The sequence below is a fragment of the Bison bison genome, unplaced genomic scaffold (assembly GCF_000754665.1).
Source record: "Bison bison bison isolate TAMUID 2011002044 unplaced genomic scaffold, Bison_UMD1.0 scf7180017849896, whole genome shotgun sequence".
Lineage (NCBI taxonomy): Eukaryota > Metazoa > Chordata > Mammalia > Artiodactyla > Bovidae > Bison > Bison bison.
In genome coordinates this window covers 511,100-536,341 of record NW_011480469.1, presented here as the reverse complement: position 1 = coordinate 536,341, position 25,242 = coordinate 511,100, and the positions used below count along the sequence as shown (strand labels likewise).

Below are 25,242 nucleotides of genomic sequence, written 5' to 3'. Positions count from 1 at the left end.
AACTGAACCCTTGCACCACAACTGCAGAGTCCGTGGCCACAATGAGAGATCCTGCATGGCACAGTGGAGATCTCATATGTCGAAACTTAGATCCAAAGCAGCCAAGTAAATAAATAAAAGGTAACTTTATTTAAATCATTATCATAAATAAATGATAATAAATGAAAATTTATCATTTTTTAAAAAAAGGTAATCTTCAAAGTAGAGCCAAAAAGAAAGAGCAAAAAACCGACATACAAAGATTCTATAGAATATAACCAAGCTATGTCAGGATGGACTTATAGGTTTAATAACTGCCTTGAAGAGGCTCAAAATTTTCTCAAAGTTCTCAGCTTCTAAAGGCATGGTTTGCCACCACCTATAGAGAGAAATCACCATTGTGCCGAGTGTAATTCTTTGCCCATTAATTCAGGCACTTCTCAAAGAGATCATTGCTAATGTTCTTATATACTTATGTGAAAGTGAAAGTATTAGTCACTCAGTTGTGTCCAATTCTTTGTGAGCCCATGGAACCTGCCAGGCTCCTCTGTCCATGGGATACTCCAGGCAAGAATACTGGAGAGGGTTGCCATTCCCTTCTCCAGGGGATCTTTTCGACTCAGGGATTGAACCCAGGTCTCCTGCACTGCAGGCAGATTCTTTACCATCTGAGCCATGTGATAGAAATCAAATTCAGAGTGATTAACAAAGCAACAGAGGAAAATTCCAGGGAGCCACGCATGAAAACATTTCATGGGGGCAAAATGCGTTTAGAAAACTATAAAAAAAAAGCAAAGTGAAGTTTTTAACATAGTTGGCATTTAGCAAATGAGTGAAGAGCTGGGGCCAGTAATCTAGTTTATGCTGTGTTTGCCCTTGAGGACATAAATTAAAATTTCAGCATGAGCCATATAGAGAGGTTTGCAAAAGTGTATACTGAAAGGTAGGCCATGAACCTTATCTTCAAAGGGTTATAAGTCTCTCCACTTAGCTGAAATAGCAACCAGATCACTAATGTGCATGAGATATATTTAACACTGAACATTTCCAACTCCTGAATAGAAGTAAAATTAGTCTATTGAGGCTGCCTCATAAAAATCGTTTTAGAGCTACAAAACAATTCTGAGGTTTTAGTCATAATACTACTTGGAGCTTCCACAAGAAGGATTTGGAGACTTCAAATTAAAATATAATGAATAGGTCTAAGCTTCTCCACTAAACACTTGAAAATTAAGGCTTAGCAGAGTGCTATGAAGGCTTGGTTTTATCCCTTAATTCAATAGCCCTCCCTCCTCACCTTTTTCCACTTCAAAGAGATTCCTGTGTACAAAAAGACACAAGGAAATACAGAGCGGATGAGGGTCAAGTAGTTTATTATGAACATCTACTCAATATGGTTAGATGCCATATAAAAAGCGTATAAGAAACGAGGCCATTTCAATAATAACTGGGCTACCCATTTTATGAGTCTGATACCTTGAACTGGTGTTGGCTAGTTGTGTGACTATCCAGAGGTCAGATTAAAAAAAGGAAAGAAAAGACAGAATTGAACTTCTCTTCCTCTTGTTAAAAATTTACCTTGGAAGGCATAAAGTGGCCCAAGTTTTAGAATAAGACAATTTATGGATTCCCAGATTGTAAAATGAAAATGACTATGCCTCTCTTGACAGGGGTGATGATTAAATTGAGCTAATGTGTATAAAACACTGCATACAGTGCCTTACAGATTGGGAGTTTGGGATTGACATGTACACACTGCTATATATAAAATGTCTTTCCATAAAAAAATAAAAGATGTGTTAGGCTCAGCATATTAACAAAAGGCAAAAGCTCAATAAATGTTATTTTTTCTCTTTCTTCCAATTCTGTTCTAAGTTGTAATGACTTAGGCAGAAATTTAGTCCCTCTCATCGTGACATGGTGTATTTCTCCCAGCTAGCATAGATTTCAAGCAAGAGTACTTAAATTAGTTTGTGTTCCTATGTTCTCAGTTTCCTTAAAAACAGGTCTGTGTAGTGGGAGACTTTAATACCCAACCATGGATAGACCTATGGATAGACCAACTAAACAGAAAATTAACAAGGAAACACAAACTTTAAATGATACAATAGACCAGTGGATAGACCAACTAAACAGAAAATTAACAAGGAAACACAAACTTTAAATGATACAATAGACCAGTTAGACATAATTGATATCTATAGGACATTTCACCCCAAAACAATGAATTTCACCTTTTTCTCAAGTGCACTTGGAACCTTCTCCAGGATAGATCACATCCTGGGCCATAAATCTAGCCTTGGTAAATTCAAAAAAACTGAAATCATTCCAAGCATCTTTTCTGACCACAATGCAGTAACATTAGATGTCAATTACAGGAGAAAAACTATTAAAAATTCCAACATATGGAGGCTGAACAACACGCTGCTGAATAACCAACAAATCACAGAAGAAATCAAAACAGAAACCAAAATATGCATAGAAACGAATGAAAATGAAAACACAACCCAAAACCTATGGGACGCTGTAAAAGCAGTGCTAAGGGGAAGGTTCATAGCAATACAGGCATACCTCAGGAAACAAGAAAAAAGTCAAATTAACCTAACTGTACACCTAAAGCAACTTGAAAAGGAAGAAATGAAGAACCCCAGGGTTAGTAGAAGGAAAGAAATCTTAAAAATTAGGACAGAAATAAATGCAAAAGAAACAAAAGAGACCATAGCAAAAATCAACAAAGCCAAAAGCTGGTTCTTTGAGATGATAAATAAAATTGACAAACCATTAGCCAGACTCATCAAGAAACAAAGGGAGAAAAATCAAATCAACAAAATTAGAAATGAAAATGGAGAGATCACAACAGACAACACAGAAATACAAAGGATCATAAGAGACTACTATCAGCAACTATATGCCAATAAAATGGACAACTTGGAAGAAATGGACAAATTCTTAGAAAAGTACAACTTTCCAAAACCGAACCAGGAAGAAATGGAAAATCTTAACAGACCCATCACAAGCACGAAAATTGAAACTGTAATCAGAAATCTTCCAGCAAACAAAAGCCCAGGACCAGATGGCTTCACAGCTGAATTCTACCAAAAATTTAGAGAAGAGCTAACACCTATCCTACTTCCAGAAAATTGCAGAGGAAGGTAAACTTCCAAACTCATTCTATGAGGCAACCATCACCCTAATACCAAAACCTGACAAAGATGCCACAAAAAAAGAAAACTACAGGCCAATATCACTGATGAACATAGATGCAAAAATCCTTAACAAAATTCTAGCAATCCAAACCCAAAGACATATTAAAAAAATTCACATATCATGACCAAGTGGGCTTTATCCCAGGGATGCAAGGATTCTTCAATATCTGCAAATCAATCAACGTAATACACCACATTAACAAATTGAAAAATAAAAACCATATGATTCATCTCAATAGATGCAGAGAAAGCCTTTGACAAAATTCAACATCCATTTATGATAAAAACCCTCCAGAAATCAGGAATAGAGGGAACATACCTCAACATAATAAAAGCTATATATGACAAACCCACAGCAAACATTATACTCAATGGTGAAAAATTGAAAGCATTTCCCCTAAAGTCAGAAACAAGACAAGGGTGCCCACTCTCACCACTACTATTCAACATAGTTTTGGAAGTTGTGGCCACATCAATCAGAGCAGAAAAAGAAATAAAAGGAATCCAGATTGGAAAAGAAGTAAAACTCTCACTGTTTGCAGATGACATGATCCTATACATAGAAAATCCTAAAGACTCCACCAGAAAATTACTAGAGCTAATCAATGAATATGGTAAAGTTGCAGGATATAAAATCCACACACAGAAATCCCTTGCATTCCTATACACTAACAATGAGAAAACAGAAAGAGAATTAAGGAAACAATTCCATTCACCATTGCAACACAAAGAGTAAAATACTTAGGAATATATCTACCTAAAGAAACAAAAGACCTATATATAGAAAACTATAAAACATCGGTGAAAGAAATCAAAGAGGACACTAATAGATGGAGAAATATACTGTGTTCATGGATGGGAAGAATCAATATAGTGAAAATGAGTATGCTACCCAAAGCAATCTATAGGTTCAATGCAATCCCTATCAAGCCACCAATGGTATTTTTCACAGAACTAGAACAAATAATTTCACAGTTTGGATAGAAATATAAAAAACCTCAAATAGCCAAAACTTGAGAAAGAAGAATGGAACTGGAGGAATCAACCTGTCTGACTTCAGGCTCTACTACAAAGCCACAGTTATCAAGACAGTATGGTACTGGCACAAAGACAGAAATACAGATCAGTGGAACAAAATAGAAAGCCCAGAGATAAATCCATGCACCTATGGACACCTTATCTTTGACAAAGAAGGCAAGAATATACAATGGGGAAAAGACAATTTCTTTAACAAGTGGTGCTGGGAAAGCTGGTCAACCACTTGTAAAAGAATGAAACTAGAACACTTCCTAACACCATACACAAAAATAAACTCAAAATGGAGTAAAGATCTAAACGTAAGATGAGAAACTATAAAACTTCTAGAGGAAAACATAGGCAAAACACTCTGACATAAATCACAGCAGGATCCTCTATGACCCACCTCCCAGAATATTGGAAATAAAAGCAAAAATAAACAAATGGGACCTAATTAAAATTAAAAGCTTTCACACAACAAAGCAAACTATACTGCTGCTACTGCTAAGTCACTTCAGTCATGTCTGACTCTGTGCGACCCCGTAGACGGCAGCCCACCAGGCTCCCCCGTCCCTGGGATTCTCCAGGCAAGAACACTGGAGTGGGTTGCCATTGCCTTCTCCAATGCATGAAAGTGAAAAGTGAAAGTGAAGTCGCTCAGTCGTATCCGACTCTTAGCGACCCCATGGACTGCAGCCTACCAGGCTTCTCCATCCATGGGATTTTCCAGGCAAGAGTACTGGAGTGGGATACCATTGCCTTCTCCGAAGCAAACTATAAGCAAGGTGAAAAGACAGACTTCAGAATGGGAGAAAATAATAGCAAACGAAGCAACTGACAAATAATTAATCTCAAAAATATACAAGCAACTCCTGTGCAGCTCAATTCCAGAAAAATAAATGACCCAAATCAGAAAATGGGCCAAAGAACTAAACAGACATTTCTCCAAAGAAGACATACAGATGGCTAACAAACACATGAAAAGATGCTCAACATCACTCATTATCAAAGAAATGCAAATCAAAACCACAATGAGGTACCATTTCATGCCAGTCAAAATGGCTGCTATACAAAAGTCTACATGCAATAAATGCTGGAGAGTGTGTAGAGAAAAGGCAACCCTCTTACACTGTTGGTGGGAATGCAAACTAGTACAGCCACTATGGAGGACAGTGTGGAGATTCCTTAAAAAACTGGAAATAGAACTGCCATATGACCCAGCAATCCCACTGCTGGGCATACACACCAAGGAAATCAGAATTGAAAGAGACACGTGTACCCCAATGTTCATTGCAGCACTGTTTATAATAGCCAGGACATGGAAGCAACCTAGATGTCCATCAGCAGACCAATGGATAAGAAAGCTGTGGAACATATACACAATGGAATATTACTCGGCCATTAAAAAGAATACACTTGAATCAGTTCTAATGTGGTGGATGAAACTGGAGCCTGTTACACAGAGTGAAGTAAGTCAGAAAGAAAAACACCAATACAGTATACTAATGCATATATATGGAATTTAGAAAGATGGTAACGATAACCCTGTATGCAAGACAGCAAAAGAGAAACAGATGTATAGAACAGTCTTTTGGACTCTGTGGGAGAGGGCGAGGGTGGGATGGTTTGGGAGAATGGCACTGAAACATGTATATTATCACATGTGAAACGAATCACCAGTCCAGGTTTGATGCATGATACAGGGTCCTCGGGGCTGGTGCACTGGGATGACCCAGAGGGATGGGAGCGGGAGGGAGGTGTGAGGGGGGTTCAGGATAGGGAACACATGTACACCTGTGGCAGATTCATGTCAATGTATGGCAAAACCAATACAATATTGTAAAGTAATTAGCCTCCAATTAAAATAAATAAATTTGTATTTTAAAAAAAAGGAAAGAAAAAAAATACACAGAAATTGAAATAACATCCCCTCCCCCAAAAAACAAAACAAAACAGGTCTGTGTTAATTCACCGCACGGTAATTCTTTAGTTCTTACTGGTAACACTTGGTGTTCTAGGTAGCCCTGAGTTCTCTACTTAATATTCTATAAATGAAGAGGATTGAATCTAATGAAATATTTGATGTCAGTAACTTTGTGAGCACAGGTAGAAACAATAAACAAATAGAATATGGTTTCCCTTTTCATTCCTCAACCTTGGTCACAGACTCTGTCCTTCTCTCCGGGTTAGATGACATCTGATCCTACTCCAGGGTGTGGAAACCCAATCATGGCTCTTGGGGTGGTTTGCTGTCCAGAGGCTCAGTATCTGCCTCAGATCTTGATTAAGCTATCTCTTGACACGTCCTGATCACCTGTTAAGAGGGGTGGGGTTTTCTCCTTAGATGCAAACAGTCTCTGAACTTTCTAACACAGGACTATCCATTTCCTAAGTCTGATATCTTGAACTGATGTTGGCTAACTAGGTGGATATCTAGAAATTTCACTAGAAGCACCATCTTTTTTAAATGGAGAAAGCCCAAGCAGTGATGAGGAGACCCAGCTGGGACCAGTCAGACATTGCTCAGTCAGTGGAAAGGGGTTGCAGTGAGCACTCCATGACTGCTATGAAAAGCTTGCTGCTGCTGTTGCTAAGTCGCTTCAGTCGTGTCCAACTCTGTGCGACCCCATAGATGGCAGCCCACCAGGCTCCCCTGTCCCTGGGATTCTCCAGGCAAGAACACTGGAGTGGGTTGCCATTTCCTTCTCCAATGCAGGAAAGTGATAAGTGAAAGGGAAGTCGCTCAGTCGTGTCCGACTCTTCTCGACCCCAAGGACTGCAGCCCACCAGGCTCCTCCATCCATGGGATTTTCCAGGCAAGAGTGCTGGAGTGGGGTGCCAATATGTACATTATCTGACATGTTGCAAGTCTTTACATCAGAAATGGAGAAGCAAATGAGTGATGGTACAGAAATGCTGAGTCACTCACCTGCCCAGGCTGTTCACAGGCTGTCTGGTACCTGGCTTGCTGGCACAGTTCTTTGACCCTCTCATATTTAGGCAAGTGATTAGACTGTTGGATATTCTTGTTTGATTCCTCTTTCTTACGTAGAAATTTCCTTTGACAGAAAAAGAAAAGCTTATGTGAGAAGTGATCTGAAATGACCTTCACTGTGATGCCTGTCTTTTTTTTTTCTTCCCTGTCACATGACTCCACACTCTCCAAAAAGCAATAAATAGTTATCAAGTCTCTACCCACAGGAGCCCAACATTTTATGAGTCCTTTGGGAAAATTACAAGCTGGGAATTATGAAGATGAGAGATCAGGGAAGGAAAATCACTTCCTTCAAAATCTTCATTTCAAAACTCTGAGCATAAATGTTCAGCTTTATAGGCTCAAAGTTCATTTTTGTTAAAAAGCAATGATAGAAATGTTTTTCTCTTGCCTAGGGTAAGCATGGAGAAAAACAAAGACAATGGACATTACAAATAGAAAGGAGAAACCCAGAAATGACTCTGGAACAGTTATTAATACAATCTCATCTATTTGTCTATTCAAAACTAGGAAAGGCACATAAGGAAAAGAAGTGGAAGGGCATCAGGCAGAACCTAGAAGGGATAACTGAGAAAGTCAATTAACCGGTTCATTTAGGAACTGAGGTGGACACATGCTGTGGGAATCCACGGCCTCATAAAGACTGTGGTCCCATCTTTGCAATTCTGACTCAGCCATCATTACTCTGCTGGCCAGAGGAGGATGAGTCTTATGACTAGGTTTACGAAATCCACACGCTTAGTAAACCAAAATAAGGGGGAAAAACATTCCCAGCAGGGAGAGCTGCCCACAAAGACTCGTTCCCAGAAGCACCCCAGGAACCAATAATTACCCTCTTTCCACGAGGAATGTATCACGCCAAATTTTGACCTTCTTGTTTGTTCGAAACCTGGAAGCAAAGTAATAATATTTACTGTTGGCACTGGGACACTTTTCCAAATGGATCTGTGCTAACAGTTTATTTAAAGCAACACCCCTCGCTTCCCGCAGACCAGGACAGCATCTCCATCATCACGCCATTCACAAACAACGGAGGAGGTGCTCAGCTCAAGGCGATCCCCGGGGGCGGAGGGTATTTTGCCTCCACTTCTGTTGGCTGCTGGCTGGCTCTGGGAGCTGGTGTGCTCGGGGCTGGCTGAGGGGAAGGAAACTGACGCACCTGTTACCTGGCTTTTCCTGGTCCAGAAGTTTGAGTACAGACTTGCCGTCTATGTCAGGAGGTGCGTCGAGCCCTGCGATGTCCAAGATGGTAGGGGCCAGGTCAATGTTTAGAACAATCTGTGGGACTCTGTAAAGGGACAAGATGGTTATGCCTGGGCCCCAGCACCAGTGGAGGGCCCCACCAGGACTGTTTTTCCCATCCCAGTACTCCCTGGCCTTCACTGCTTCGCAGCTTCTCATCTGGTTGCCTAGGAATGGTGGTTGATTCTGGGAGGTACCTGAGTGCTCAGCCACTGGGACCAAGAGAAAGACTGACTGTCACAGGGGTCAGGCTGGAGACAGGCTTGTCCCCCTGAGTTCTGGCCACACCTCAGACAAATTGTGGCCTGATGTTTGGCTTTTGTAGGCTATGTATTTTCTTCTGAAACCTGAGAGTCCATCACTCCTCTGTTGAACTAGGGCTTTGAAATCAATCTTCTGAAAAAGGACACAAGGTTTTTATACTTGAATTAAATGCATGCTGCCTAGCCTTTCAAACATAAAGCCTTCCAACTCTAGATCCAATGCTTCCCCAGGAGTTTCCAGCGATCTGGAGACAATGCATGTGTGCACATGACTCCTTTGCATGTGTCACCCAGTCGTGTCCAACTCTTTGTAACCCTGTGGACTGTAGCTCACCAGGCTCCTCTGTCCATGGGATTTTTTTCAGGCAAGAATACTGGAGTGGGTTGCCATTTCCTCTTCCAGGGGATCTTCCTGAACCAGGGATCAAACCCCCGTTTCCTGTGTCTCCTGCATCGCAGGTGGATTCTTCACCTGCTGAGCCATCCGGGAAGCCAGGGAAAGACATAATAACATTCTCCAAAGAGGCCCTTCTTATTGCCATCACTTCCTCCCCAGCATGCACTGGAATGCAGCAGCAGACAAGCCACATAGATGAGACTCAGATTATCTGGCATCTGGGCCCCACTGCTGTCACATCCAGGATGGGGGAACTCTGAGAGGGGCGTGCGTACCCTGTCTGTGCAGCTTCTTCATTGTGAAATCAGGGGTCCAGACTGGATGCTCTTGAAGGGTCATCCCAGGTTTTGAATTCTACTTGCACTCTTTTCTTTCACGCTTTTGGTAACTGATTCATGTAAAGGATCTCATTTTACACTACACATTATGATGTGCTGGCAGGGCATACAAAATCCATTTATGATGGGAATACTGACATGCAAAGGGATGCAGTGACTTAAGATGACAGAAATGGAATTTCAGTCCTTCAGGCTTCTTTTCTTAAAATTCATTTAAAGTTCATTTAAATACATTTTAATTAAATAAAATGTATCTAAAATTATTTAAACTTTAAAGTTCTTAACATTTAATTTCCTTTAAAAATTCTTCAGTAATAGTTTTTTTAAAAAAGCAACCAAGAGGATGGCACTGGTTATCATTTTAAAAAAAGATTCAAAGAAGGTAAGGATGACATACCTAAAATCACACTCTATGTCTGTGTTCACAGTCTCATGGATTCTGGTCGGTTTGAGAGAGCTAATCATTGATACAGTTATTTTTCCTTTCTCTTGAAAGAGTAGACATTAATTTAGCATGTGGCAGGACTGGGGGAGGGGTGGGGCAGGCAGGAGGTTTTGTCTTCTAAATTATGAACCTACACTCACCCTTTTTTGTTTGGACTAAAGGAAACCACACCCTGAGATTGGTAATCGAATTATCTCAGACATACACGAGCTATGACAGTTGAATGTTGGAAACAGAGAAATACGTACATGGATCCTGGCTCTACACTTGGCCCACGAATAAAGAAAGGCACGCGGATATCAAAGTCATATGGCATGGATTTCCCCTTGACCAGTCCAAATTGCCCGATATGGTAACCGTGGTCGGCGGTATAGATGATGTAAGTGTTCTCCAGCTCACCCGTTTCCACAAGCATATTATATAGCTGAAACACAGCACAGACCTCAGTCAGAAACAACTGTGATGGCATAAGATGACAATAGCGTCACCATGATTCCCCTCAAATCCTTTTTCCATTATTTTTAGAAGGCAAGAGTTGCTTTAATAGGGCTGACAAACATGTACGTTTATACACATTTTTCAAGTTGCCTGCAATCCTGGAGGGAAAAAGTCCAGTAATACAGTTGATTCTTATATAACTTTTCTTAATCTGGCTTATTTTTGCCTATTTGAAAAAAAAAAAACCACACAAAACAACCTCTACCATCAAACTTTAAGGTTTTACTTTGAAAAATCCATTTTAAAGCAAATTTGACTATCATCCCTCATATTTAGTTATCAAAGATTAAAAACAGGCTACCTCTGAGCCTGATCCAGTCACATCCAGCCTTTAGGCATGTCTTGTTTGGTTTATGTTATCTGTAAAACTCAGGAAATTTCAAATACAATTTTTGTATTTCTGGCTTCTTTTAAAAGTCAGAAGACTTAATACTGTATCCATATTTTCACATGACCAAAATTAGTTGAAGCTGAGTAGTTGTTCCTTGCGTTAGATGAGGGAGTTTAGATTTGAGTTCACCGTGATCCTCACCATGCCCTATCGCCTTATACTCTATCTACTTTAGCTATCTACACTATTTGCTTAACCCCTGAAGGTATTTGTGGTGATAACCCTTGATTTATGATCAAAGGTTTATGATTTTTGATCAACTCCTTTTTGCTACTGGCTCCAGAAGAACCAAGCCTAGAAAGAGAACAAGATGAGGGGGGATGATGAGTTCACAGAATACCCAGCCCCCACACTCTCGCAAAATGAAAAACAACAACTACTACAGAAGCAGGGTTGGCAAGAATGCATCTGCACAAGGGGAGCTGGACCAAAGCCCATCCCTGGGGCCGGTTCACGGGCTTACCCGTTCCACAGAATCATCCACTGACATCAAAGTTTGCAGCCGTTTGCGATGTAGAACGTTTGTGAACTCCATGTGGATGGGCAGCATGGGTCCCGTGTACTGCATAATCCAGTGTTTGTCCATATTGGGCGCATAGTTATAACTAGGAGTTCTGCAAATATCCAGAAACGAGTCTTACTATATATGCTTTTTAGTCATTTAGAGAAATAGTTCACGTTAAACGTTGTGAAATAACCATTTAGGAAAGACTTCAGACACAGCTAAAGAATTTTTCTCTCTGGTACATCTCTGTGTTTGTAAAGCGATTTCAAGTCTGCACCACCCCAGACCACACGAGTTCTCTGAAGGTGTATGGGTTCAAACTTATAAAACCAAGACTGGCAGTGAAAATCTAATTAGTTTAAGTTCATTTAGGCTCATTGAATAAAATGTGTAAAAATACCTCGAGATGATTGTGGTCATGTTACAAATTTACAGATAAAACTCAGTAATGTAGAAGGGAATGTTCTCATGGTGATGTTAACTCATAAAATTTTACTGCTAATTAGGCTATTAAATATAGTCACTAATGTGTTACGTGCAGTGATGAAGAATCATAATTTCAACACATTTTATCTCTAGAATTTACTAGGGTATTATATTGATTACTTACATATCTAGTCTCTGAATTTTTCTCATTCCTAACCTCACATATAGATATCATCAATTTATTGGATTTGTTGGAATTACAAGCAAGTCTACTACAATATACATGTTTATCAGTAAAGCTGTTCATTATAGACAAATCAATATAGGTGCAGGCATAATTTTTGCTAACTATAGGGAAGTGAGTCCTATTGTTCTGAGACAGGTGGTTCGAGCCTATATTTAATCTATAGAGATCTAAGCAGTGCCCATACTTCCCTTTGGGGACCCACAAAGTACATTACCTTCTCTTTGAAGTCTTCCCCAACTCCCTGGATCATAAGACGCTGCCACTTCACACTCCCAAAGAACATATCTATGCTAGAATATATCTATGCTTTTCACACTGAGAATTGTTTTTCATTTGACCTCTCCATCAGACTATAATGTGTTTGAACTTTCTCCTTAGCTGATAAGCCTATGAAAGTCAGTCACTCAGTCATATCTGACTCTGAGACCCTATGGACTGTAGCCCACCAGACTCCTCTGTCCATGGAATTCTCCAGGCAAGAATTCTGGAGTGGGTTGCCATTTCCTTTTCCAGGGGATCTTCCCGATTCAGGGATTGAACCCGGGTCTCCTGAATTGCAAACAGATTCTTTACCGTCTGAGCCACCAGGGAAGCCTATAAACATTGTTTAATAGTGAAAATTCAGTATTTACCACGGGTCAGGGACTGTGCTAAGTGTTTTGTTCACATCTACTCATTTAATTAGCTCAGCTCTTCTGGGAAATAGGTTTATCATTCCCATTTCACAGGTGAGAAAACTGAGGCTTAGCAAAGCTAACTTTCTCAGGTTAACAAAAGTAGCAGGGAATCGAACCAGGACTTGGTTCCAAAGCTCATTTGCTTTAACAAAATGAAGGGAAAGTAAAATGATGGGGGCTTCCTGCATCTGAAGCTGCTCTTTGTGTGAACCACAACTGTGCAAATAGCCAGTCTCTCAGAACAAGAGAGGCTGATAGAGGAATCTGATTACTGCTCTCTGTTCCGGGGAGAACCCTATCAGTGAAAGGCGGTGGATAATGATGACTGCAGGAGATCCTGTGACATTGTTTACATCATAAAACTAGAGAAACAGTCAATCACTGTGACCTGGTGAGTCCAGAAGCCTCGACCATGTTCCACTCGTCCCGTCATGGAGCAAATTTCCTATTGAGGAAACTTGGAGTTTCTGAGCTGCGTGACTGTACACAGAACATGAGGCTCTCTATATGCTACCTGTTACTATACATTTTCTTCCACCAGTGGATTTGCAGCGCTTCTCTTTTAGTAGTTGAAAATGCTGTTTTGGTACCATTGGCCCTCCTGTGTAGAAAGTTACCCTAATCATCTGTATGGATGCTGGCTGCTTAACGAATGCCAATACAACACTGAGCACAAGAGAAACTGTCCTTAAAAGTGTACAAGTTATGCTGAGAGGTGTCAGTCAACTTCCTTTTAAAGAGACATATTTGTAGGGTAGGTAAATGTAGCTCAATTTGCTCACCTGGAAATGGGGATAAGAGCATCTCATAAAAATCTGCTTTGAGGAACAACAAATCTGACTAGGGACTTCCCTGGTGGTCTAGTGGTTAAGATTCGGTGCTTCCGATGCAGTGGGCGTGGGTTCGATTCCTGATTGGGGAACTAAGATCCTACATGCTGCATGGTGCAGCAAAAAAAAAACAATAAAAAAAACCCAAAAAAACTCAGCCTCTCACCCTCTAAAATCTTTAAACCTGTCTGTCTATTTATCTATTATCTATCTATTTAAAGTGCCCAGAACAAAGTACCTGAGTTTCCTACATAAGCCAATAAACAAATGTATTCTATATAAGGATCTGGGTGGGAAAAAAAATCCGTGACATTAAATAAACAAATTTTCAGATATCACTTGCCATTCTTTATCAGAGAAACTGTCAGCACGAACTTTCCTCTGCTCACCAAGCAGACAACTCATGAACTGAATGGTCCCATTTTTGGTCTGAAAGGGTTCTTCGTATCTCCCATTGCACCACAGACCAAATGAGACCCTTGTATTTCAGAAGCCTGGGCAGTAGGAAAGGACTTAAGCCCGGGTTTCTTATTCTTAACGCAGCATGTAACCTTACAAACAAGATTAGAGGAAGAGACTGAAGAGGAAGAGGAGAGAAGGGGGAGCTTCTAAATCCCAGAGGAAAGAGATTTTCACCGTTGGGGGGAGTTTGAGGTCAGAGAAATAGAGCAAGCTGGTCACGAAAGGTCCTTCACCACTTACTGATACGTGCCCTGAAAAAGAATATGGCTATAAAAGATTACACGGGCTTTCTTCATAATACCTCACCAGCCTCCTCTTACTGCCTTTGATGTCGGTGTGCTTTAATTTAAAAATAAATCTAGTTGACTTTTTTTTTTAACCACAAAACCTCAAACACAAATAAAAATTACAATAGGGAACCGAGAAGCAGGCTCATAGTGGGTAAATCGTATCTTCCACCGGTTACCTTCCAGTGCTTGGCACGGCTCCATCCACCTCGCCCTGAGGAACAGGGAAGCTCGCAGCAAATTACAAGCCTCAAATTGGACTCCCGGATTTACAGAATGACATATGTTCAGTCTGGCTTTTATTAAAAGGGAGAGTTTGGGTCTATTGTCGAAGTTGTCCTTCCTCCATCCCATTTTTTTTTTCTTTTCTCTTAATTTCTGAATATGGGAGATGACCACTCCCCCTCCAGCTCTGGGGACAAGATCCCAGGTGGAGTCTCAGCAGGAGGGGGAGGATAACCATTTGCCTTTTAGGGGAAGACAGGCTGCCACTGCTTCCCACAGAATAGCAGCTGTTCAAGGGGCCTGCAGGTGGACGGTTGGGGGTTGCTGGAATTGACAGTTGTTGAAAACTGATCTTTTGCCAAAGACCTGTGGGTGCCTCCCGCTGGTGTCTGCCAAATTCCTGGAAGATGCATTCTTCTGTCCCTCTGCCCTGTGATAATGAAGGCTTGCTGCCCTAACTAAGAATCAACTTACAGTGATTCAGACGGAGCTGGGAGCTGTTGGCTAAAAATGCGAGACACAGAGAAGCAGGTGACTGTTTTAGGGAATGGTGGAAAACCACATATCCAATTGTTCCAGAATATTCTGGAATCAGACCTGAATTCTCAGCCCAGGACTGTTGCTTACTAGTGTGTGATCTGGAGCAACTTTTTTCTTTTTCTTTAAGTCTGTGTTCCCACATATCTGTAATGGGAGCAAGAACTCCAAAGAGTTCTTGTGAGGCTTCACAGAGGCTTCAGAGGACAAAACCTGGGACCACTCATACTCATAGGAAGCTGGGAGAGAGCTTATCACATCACAGCTCACTGATGGCTGAGGCAGCCCCGAGAGGGCAGCGCCTCTTACTGTAGTCCGTTGTTCAGTTGCTAAGTCGTGTCCGACTTTTTGTGATCCCATGGACTGCAGCACTTCAGGCTTCCCTGTCCTTCAAAATCTCCTGGAGTTTGCTCAAACTCATGTCCATTGAGTCGATAATGCCATCCAACCCTCTTATCCTCTGTTGCTCCCTTCTCCTCCTGCCTTTAATCTTTCCCAACATTAGGGTCTTTTCCAATGAGTCAGCTCTTCGCATCAGGTGGACAAAGTACTGGAGCTTCGGCTTTAGCATCAGTCCTTCCAATGAACATTCAGGGTTGATTTCCTTTAAAAGTGACTGGTTTGATCTCTTTGCTGTCCAAGGGACTCTCAAGAGTATTCACCAGCACCACAATTCAGAAGCAACAATTTTTCAGCACTCAGCCTTCTTTATGGTCCAACTCTCACATCCATACATGACTACTGGAAAAACCACAGCTTTGACTAGACGGACCTTTGTCAGCAATGTGATGTCTCTTCTTAATACACTGTCTAGGTTTGTTATAGCTTTCTTTCCAAGGAGGAGGTGTCTTTTAATTTCATGGCTGCAGTCACCGTCCACAGTGATTTTGAAGCCCAAGAAAATAAAATACTCCTATTTTACAAATGAGACAGTAAAGCATATAGAGATGGCTCAGAAAGGACAGGTTGGGAACCCTGCTCCTTTCATGATGTCACACTGAACTGTCCTCTCCAACAAGCATCTCAAACTCCCATCATTAAAAGAAGTGATCCATACATTTCTTCTATCAAAAGTAAGTCCTGGGGTTTCCCTGGTGGTCCAGTGGTTAAGAATCCTCTTTGCAATGCAGGGGATGACTCAGGTTTGATCCCTGGTAGGGGAATTAAGATCGCACATGCTGCTGAGCGACTAAACCCACGTGCCACAACTAGAGAGTCCGTGCACCGCACCAAGACCCCATGTGCCGCAACTGAGATCTGACAGCGCCAAATAAATAAATATTTAAAAAGTAAGTCCCAAAGTTCGTAGCTTTTATCCTGCTTATCCTGATTTAAAATATTAGCTGCTTCTGTTTCTCACTCAGATGCCTCCCACCAGCTGCTGTGTTCCTACATTTGTTGCAAATACAGAATCAAGTCTGACCCTCCAGAACACCCTGGAGACATATTCGAAAAGGTAGAGAACTCTGACTCTTTGCTTGAAAATGGAGAGGACAAAGGATGAGATTGTCATAAAAAAGAAAAACAAACCTCAAAAATTCATGTCAGAGTGTCAGCCATGTGTGTCTGGTCTGGTGAGGCTTTCTGTGTCTGCTCAGATACACGTTTGGCCCAGAACTGTGCTCTCCAGACCATATACTCTTAGGAATGCACCTGTAACTCTCAAAAGATGATTCCAATACTTACAAAAGGTGAGCTTTCACTAGCAAGGCTTCTCTGCACATTGTTTTTCTCTAGTCATCATTTGTTCAGCGTTATTGCTCAGCGCGGGCTTTCTGGTGGCTCAATGGTAAAGAATCTGCCTGCCAATGCAGGAGACATGAGTTGATCCCTGGTCTGGGAAGATCCCCTGGAGTAGGAAATGGCAACCCACTCAAGCATTCTTACCTGAGGAACCCCATGAACAGAGGAGCCTGGTGGGCTACAGTCCATGAGGTTGCAAAGAGTCGGATGTGACTGAGCAACTGAACAAAAATATAGTTGCTCAGCACAGTATAGCTCACGGACGGATCCCTCAGACCACTGCACTTCCATGTTCAACTTTTGCCGTCAATATCAGATTCTCCCCAGGCTTTGCTTTTCTTGCTAACATTGCTTATTGACATAACAAGGATAAGATTTCTCAAATCAATCATGTCCCCTTTCTTCTTGATGGGTGGACATTTTAGGAGACTAATTCTTAGTAGCACAGAAATAGTTTGAAGAAATGCATGTGTTGCATATTAAACCCATTCTCGGGGAAACACAAAGAACTTAGCAGTTCATTTGGTACCACTGATGGCCTCTGCTGTCACCCCAAAGAAAATACATTTTGAGTATCTTATATTTGAACGTGTGTTTTCTTCATTTGCTATTAGTCTCATGGTGGTGGTGGTTTAGTTGATTGGTTGTGTCCGACTCTTGGAATCCCCCAGGTTCCTCTGTCCCTGGGACTTCCCAGGCAAGAATACTGGAGTGGATTGCCATTTCCTTTTCAAGGGGTCTTCCTGACCCCGAGATCAAATCCACATCTCCCCCACTGCAAGCAGTCTTCTGCACTGCAGGCAAATTCTTTACCACTGAGCCACCAGGGAAGCCACCCGTCTAGTCTCATACAACAACAAAAATCCTAACACTTAATATCCTTATTGGTAGCAGGATCATCTCTCACTGAGAAACAGGTCTCAATTCCCAGAATAAGCTGATTGTACAGATTCAAGAAGTACACACTCAAACTATTAAAATTGGATATTCTAGACAATCTCCCAAGCCACACCATCCCAGCCTTCACTAAAATGAAACTTGATGAGACTTTGTGGAGAGATTCTCCACTCGAGTTCAAATGTCTTTAGGTGGGTAACAACTGAACACGTGCAGGATAACATCAAATTGTCTTGATTACAGGTGCATCCTAAAACTTTACAATAAAAAAGATACACGCTAAGTAGCTTCAGTTGTATCTTACTATTTGTGACACTATGGACTGTAGCCCTCCAGGCTCCTTTATCCATGGGACTTCTCAGGCAAGAATACTGGAGAGGGTTGTCATTTCCTTCTCCAGAGGATCTTCCTGACTCAGGGATTGAATCCAAGTCTCTTACATCTCGTGCACTGGCAGGCAGGTTCTCTACCACTAGTGCCAGTTGGCAAGCCTTACAATAAAATGGCATATCACAAAACTAATTCAAAGACTCTTCCAACGATGATGCTATGAACTCCAACTAGAAATTGTGTCAATACATACATAGGGAACACTTCTACTAAAAATTGTGACTGTGACAAATATTGAACAGGCCTGGTGCAGTGGGAAGATCTAGGGCCCAGAAGAGTGGAGTTTGGGCTTCAGCTTCATCCCTATCTACTTATGTGACTTGAGCAAAGCCACTGAGTCTTTTTTTTTTTTTAATAAACTTTGGGTATTCATTTTTTAATCTAAAAATTTATGGATTTATACTATCACTAGGTACCCTTTAATTCATAAAACCAATTGTTCAACTACTTTCACACTATTTTTAAAAGGGTTTTAATGTCAGATAGTTGGAAGGGTTAACATGTTGATGCATTTGCTAAACAAAAATGTATCATACGACTAAGGCAGCAGGAGCCGTGCCCACCAGGCAATGGGAAGTAGAGATGGATCCTTTGGGAAAGAGATGCCTTGCATAGCAGCAGGGTGTCATTCGTGTGGTGTTAAGTGTGGATATTCTGAAGTGTGGCTGGACATCAAGGATCTGAGTGAACAGCCAGTGCAATGGGATATGTAGTAAATGACAGAGAGAAGAATACAGAGGTAATATGGGAAGTGTGTGTGTGAGGGTCACTCAGTCGTGTCTGACTCTCTGTGACCCCATGGACTATACAGTCCATGGAATTCTTTAGGCCAGAATACTGGAGTGGGTAGCCTTTCCCTTCTCCAGGGTATCTTCCCAACTCAGGGATCAAACCCAGGTCTCCCGCACTACAGGCGGATTCTTTACCAGCTGAGCCACAAAGGGAGCAATTAATCCTGCTCAAGTCAGAAATGTTTATGGAGGATGTAAAATTCTCTCCTCTTTGAAAGCATATCCTTTTATGTATTTGTGGAAGAAATGAAGAGAGAATGTGCAAATTCTTTTTAAGGCAAGACATTTCTTTCCAACTTGAATTAATTTATCTGGCTGCATGACTCAGCATGTTAGATCTTAGTTCCCTGACCAGGGATCAAACTTGCACCTTGTAAAGTGGAAGCATGGGGTCTTAACCACTGGATTGCCAGGGAAGTCCTGTCTTTTCAACTTTAGGTAACAAAGGTGTTTCAGAAGTTCTGAGGCTTCCTAAGGGTAGTTGTCCCTTTGACATGCTGTGTCCATCCCAAACTCTACGATCAGAACAATATCTGCAAGTTAGTTGATGTGGATTGTTCTGCCTAAATTTTGATTTCACATGAACCTGTGTGTCTGTGTGTGTGTGTATGTGTGTGTGTACAGAGTCAAATGCATTTCCAGGGATAGAAAGAAAGAGCTGTTGAACTGGAACAAAATTTTTCTTTAAGTTCATGGAGACATGCTGCTGCTGCTGCTAAGTTGCTTCAGTCGTGTCCGACTCTGTGAGACCCCATAGATGGCAGCCCACCAGGCTCCCCTGTCCCTGAGATTCTCCAGGTAAGAACACTGGAGTAGGTTGCCATTTCCTTCTCCAATGCATGAAAGTGAAAAGTGAAAGTGAAGTCGTTCAGTCATGTCCAACTCTTCGCAACCCCATGGACTGCAGCCTACCAGGCTCCTCTGTTCATGGGATTTTCCAGGCAAGAATACTGGAGTGGGTTGCCATTGCCTTCTCCGTCATGGAGGCATAGTTGGTGGAAAAATGTCAAGGGATCCTCAGCATCTCACAGAATCATCAAGAAGGCAAACGTAATCTCTTTTCTCATCAGCTTTTGTCTATAAGTGAGTATTATCACATCACTGACGCCAGGAGAAATGATGCCAAGAGGATGAGGCTTTAGCATTATTATGAGGATATGGGGGAGAGACAGAGAAGGCAATGGCACCCCACTCCAGTACTTTTGCCTAGAAAATCCCATGGACAGAGGAGCCTGGTAGGCTGCAGTCCATGGGGTTGCTAGAGTCAGACATGACTGAGTGACTTCACTTTCACTTTTCACTTTCCTGCATTGGAGAAGGAAATGGCAACCCACTCCAGTGTTCTTGCCTGGAGAATCCCAGGGACAGGGAAGCCTGGTGGGCTGCCGTCTATGGGGTCGCACAGAGTCGGACACGACTGAAGTGACTTAGCAGCAGCAGCAGCAGCATGGGGGAGAGAATTTACTGGAACGTGCAGTAGAGTCTTAGTCATAGTGAAGGGCTTTGTGATAAGAATGATTATATGTATTATCATGATGGAGACTTCCTCAGATCTCTCAGAGGTCAGGAGTGACTGAGCCACTGTCTGATTAAACAGGGTCCCCTGTTCCATGCGGTCGATAATCCGTTCTCTTTCTTAGTTGGTTGGCATAACCTCTAGCCTCAATATTGAACTGGCTTCCTTTCTTTGTTGGCGATGGCAAACACCATGGAAACCTGATACATTCGCTCCAGGCAGTGGGGGTCAGATAGCTCTAACCCAAGGCGGATGAAAGACATCTGGATAATGCCTGACCACCAAGGAAGGCAACCTCAAGGAAAGTGCTCACATGGCTTGCATCCCCCTCCCCTGCCCCCGACAGCACAGAACCTACAGTTTCTTCCTCTGTTTTCACAGGGCCTGCCAAATATCTCTGCAAAGCACTTAACTTCTTGCATCGCTTTGCTTGAATGCCTTGCTCATGTTCTTGCTAAGGAGACCAGCCATTCAAGAGCTCCGAGCGGCACAATGGAAAGCTTGTCTTCAATTTGTCTCACTCCTTTTGTGTGCAGCCTGAACTGTGAACCCAGGCAGTCACTCACAGCCTCAAGAGAGATGCACATGGACTCTTTCCAGCCCTTTCCTCCTGTGATGGCTAGGGAGACCTTGATGACAAAGATGCTCGGAATTCAACGCTTTCAAGGTCTGTGGGAGACACAGCGGATCTCCTGATTCTAGGGGCTCCAAAGCCTCGGGCTTAGCAGCAAACAGAAGCTGAACCACTCAACTCACCGTGTGAGTTTTTATTTTCTATGGCTAAGGGTGTTCTTCAAACTGCCAAGAGCACGGTTTGCACCTGGCAAAGATAACACAGCCCAGGCTGGTGCTTCTGTCTGTTTTTAGAATAGGCAGGGTGAGAGCCTCATCAATGCAGGTCTTAGCTTGTCAACAGACTTGTCAGGTCACAACGGACAAGAACCAGCTTGTTCTTTCCCTAGCTGCTTCCCCTTGAATGTTAAGTTGAAATTCACCAAACAAAACAGCACCTTTTTGTAGGTCAAGAAAGATCAAATCCAGCAAAAACAGTTTTGTTTGTTTTTTTTTATGGTTCATCTTAATAGGAAGGATCACGGAGAATTAGTACCTATGAAGTGGCTTCTGTGTTCCAGGTCCAAGGTGAGGTCTCTTTTAACTGTCATTCATGACATCATGCCAAGTTGCTGGTTATTACTCCCATTTTACCGATGAGACAATGGAGGTTCTGAGAGGTGAAAGGTACTGCCTACAGGTCAGCAAGGACCACTGAGATAGGAACCAGTGCTTATTTGCCTCCAAGGCCTGAGAGCTTTCACTCTGCCAATGTGTGGATTCAGCTTTATAGAATCACTAGTAAGGCTCACAGGGCTTCCCAGGGTGGCGCTAGTGGTAAAGAATCCACCTGCCAATGCAGGAGACACAAGAGACGCAGGTTTGATCCCTGGGTCGGGAAGATATCCTGGAGTAGGAACAGGAGACCCACTCCTGTATTCTTGCCTGAAAAATTCCATGGACAGAGGAGCCTGGTGGGGTACAGTCCATGGGGCTGCAAAGAGTCGGACACGACTGAGCCCTGAGCACAGTAAGGCACACAGGTGGTTCATCTGAACTAAAAAGGAATAGCGAAAACTTCACATATAAAAATGGTCAAGTCACATATGATGTCTACCTTGACTAAACAGTCTCCAGGGACTGTGTTTACAGCTACATACAAATTCACTCAAGTTCTCAATACCCTGCAGGTTTCTCTCTCTAGCTTTATCCCTTACTTCTTTCCTCACTTCCTTGGTCACATCTTAGACAGCCTCATGGTGACCACTTTTCCTGAAATCATGTACCCAATCTCTGTCTATCAGCTGCAGAAACGTTGCCCATCCTTTGCAGTCCACTTTGCCTGCCTCCTTGGCCCTGAAGTTCTCCTGGTTCTTCTAAAAGATGAGTATGCTTCCTCCTCCAAACTTTCACAGACCCTGGGCTCCCTGCTCTAGCACTTGCTTCTGAGCCTGTTGCTGACAAGGCTCTTTGATAAGGCTCTTTGTCTGTCTTCCTCCTTGAGCAAGAGCCCAGAACAAACTTATTCTGTAAAGAATCATACAGTAAATAGTTTAGGCACTGCAGGCTGAATGGCATCTGCCACAGCTACCCAACTCCACTGTTGCATTGCAAAAGCAGGCACAGATAATACCTAAATGAATGAGCATGGCTGTGTTTCAATAAAACTTTATTTATAAAAACTGGTGGCAAGTCAGAAGTGGCCTCCATGTGCTGACCTCTGTCCTAGTTCATTGGTTCTAGAATGAGCAATTGTGTCTCTTTTTTAAAAAATGCAGATTATTTTATGTTTATTTGACTGCACCAGGAAGTCTTAGTTGTGGCATGTGAACTCTTGGTTGTTACATGCAGGATCTAGTTCCCCGACCAGGGATTGAACCTAGGCCCCCTGCATTGGGACGGTGGAGTGTTAGCCACTGGACCACCAGGGAAGTCCCAACAATTGTGTCTTCCTTGCGCCTATATCCCTGCTGTGCTGTACAATGTCACAGGTGGCACGCATAAATATTTGTGGAATGAAGCAGAATTTAATCAGAGATGCTTCTTCTTTGTTTTTTAAAGCTATTGTTGAAGCCCCAAGAACTCTGCAGATTTCTCTCATCCTGCACTGCTGTCTGTGCACACTGCTGAGCTGTCAGAACCTTTTGACCTGTGGCTGATTTTCCTGTAGGCTCAGGACCTTGCCCCGAAGCTTCAAAGGCAAGCTGACTTCTAAGGAGCCATAAAACACATTTTGTCAACTTCTTGTCCTCAAACTCCCAGGAAAACAGCAGTGAGGTTTACAGTTGTGGAAAATCACCTTAGGCTGGGATTCTGCTAATGCAACAAAGAAAGCAATTTCAGACTCAAAGAAAAGGAAAAGGTGAGTCCCAGGGCATGGAAGAAATCTGCAAAGACCTATTTCTTTTACTGAACCAGCAGGTTACTGCATCTGCCAGTGATGGCTAATGGAGAGTCACTAGTCCCTGGTGGGCTTCATTTATGAATTTAGCTGCATAATTATACATAGGGTAGAGAGTCTTGAATATTTATCCACAGGGTTGATTCCAAAACACAATGGATCATCCAGACCCTATACCTCAGTTGCTGGGGCAGCTTTCTTTGTCGACAGTATCTTATGCATCAAAACACTTCCATCCTCCAAGTTTCTGGGTCTGCTCAGTAGTACACTCACCTGGCTTCATTTATGTATTGTTAGTTCCCGTCTTTCCTTCTTTCTAAGTCACTTGATATGATAGAGAGGATCTAAGTACCACTGACAAGGAGCCATAAGTTTATTAGTTATAATAAGATAAAAAATATGAATAAAAAGTTTTCCAGGGATATGTTATGCCAGCAACTAGAATGCCTTCAGTAGTTACTTATCTCTTTTCATAAAGAAGTACATTTAATCTTTATTTTTTTCCCCATCTGGGACCATAGCTTTAAAATCAGTGTGGCTGAAGAGGGATAATATTTAAGCACAAATAGATTAAGAATGAATTCTGGAGGTTTAGTGATGAAGGAAACGTATCAGTTCCTTGTTTCCTACTCTTCTCATAGTTAAACTTTCAGCCCACTGCTCTGCGTGGAGGACTGCATATCATTGCAATGGATAAGAAGAACGGGTATGGAGGAGTGGAAAAACAAAATCACATTCTTCGCTGCCTAAGTATCCAGACTTACTACACACGTCTCGTGAGAATGGTCAGCTTAATACAGCTCTCTGCTCTCTGTCTCATCGCCATAAGCCATCAGCCTCTCCTCTGGGCCTCCCAATCCCCTCCCCAAGGCTCCTGCCTCTCAAAAAGAAACATCAGGTTATTTTAAAGCCGTGACCTGAGACGGCCTCTCGGGCATGCCCTCTGCAGCTGCCTCTGCAGCAATTCTAATCAGACATCTGTGGCAAAGCTGCGACAGCCCGAGCCCAGGAAATTCACCCAGGTCTCTATAACCAGACTGGGGGTGGGGATCACTACCACTCTGCTGCTATAAGAAACATACCGTTTGATCATTATTATTATTAGATCACGTTGATGAATATTATTTGAGACAACTGAAGGAAGCCCTTGATCAAAACCACCCCCCAGTCACCCCATGTGCTTCTCTCTGTTCATTTTGTTGTTCTTGTTGTTGTTCAGTTACTTACGATGTTGGAGATGTGATTCGTAATCAAGCCACCTCAGCAAGCCCCTGAGTTCAGGGCCTGCCTGATCTGTGGTCTCGGGGCAGAAGCCCCATTCCTGCCTTGTGGAGATGCCACGTGGAAAGAAATGGGGTGCAGGGGAGGAGATGGGTGGGGAGCAAAGGAGAGGCTCAAGATCAGCAGGTCCCAGAGTTGAGGTTGCTACTCACATGTGTTGGGAAGCATTGGGGTACAGTTCTGAAAACTGTGGGGCCGAGTCCTCGGGGCCGTGGGGCGCCGCGTGGCTGATCACCATCATAATGGGCCTATGGGGATACATTCTCTTAGACATTTTGAAGTAATTAATGCTCTCGTTAGTGATTAAGTCTGTGAAGTAGTCCTGAAACATACATTTGACACAAAACAAAAATTACAAAAGGTGACATTCATCAGATCACATTTGAATACTGCTTTCCCTCAGAAGCAACTCACTGAATGAGGAGGTAAGATCTTAAGCACGAAGAGAAACTGTACTTCCCAAGGAGAAAAACATCTTCCGGAAACAGAGATCAGTTGCCAGTTACTTTCTAGGGTTGCCAGCATAGTAACACACACAAACATCTTTTTAAAAGTAATGTACAATTTAAGAATTAGGGGGGAAAAAAAAGTCAAGTCCTGTTTGCCCAAGATAATGATCAGATCTGGCAATACAAATGCTACAGTACATGAAACACCGGATACTTATTTCATTCTCAGGTTTCGCTGATGTAATTCGTTTTAAA

The 25,242-nt window shown here is 42.3% G+C and overlaps 1 protein-coding gene across 1 annotated transcript in view; it reads right to left on the bottom strand.

Annotated features, from left to right (window-relative positions):
* The window catches only part of SULF1 (sulfatase 1), a 202,937-nt gene that overhangs the window by 41,624 nt on the left and 136,071 nt on the right, over nucleotides 1–25,242 (bottom strand). Inside the window, exons 7-12 of the mRNA XM_010848192.1 lie at nucleotides 24,691–24,860; nucleotides 11,235–11,385; nucleotides 10,131–10,306; nucleotides 8,357–8,485; nucleotides 8,030–8,086; nucleotides 7,132–7,261 (exon numbers count right to left, since the gene is read on the bottom strand). Of these exons, the coding sequence (XP_010846494.1) occupies nucleotides 7,132–7,261; nucleotides 8,030–8,086; nucleotides 8,357–8,485; nucleotides 10,131–10,306; nucleotides 11,235–11,385; nucleotides 24,691–24,860 (813 nt within the window). The remainder of the gene's footprint in view (nucleotides 1–7,131; nucleotides 7,262–8,029; nucleotides 8,087–8,356; nucleotides 8,486–10,130; nucleotides 10,307–11,234; nucleotides 11,386–24,690; nucleotides 24,861–25,242) is intronic.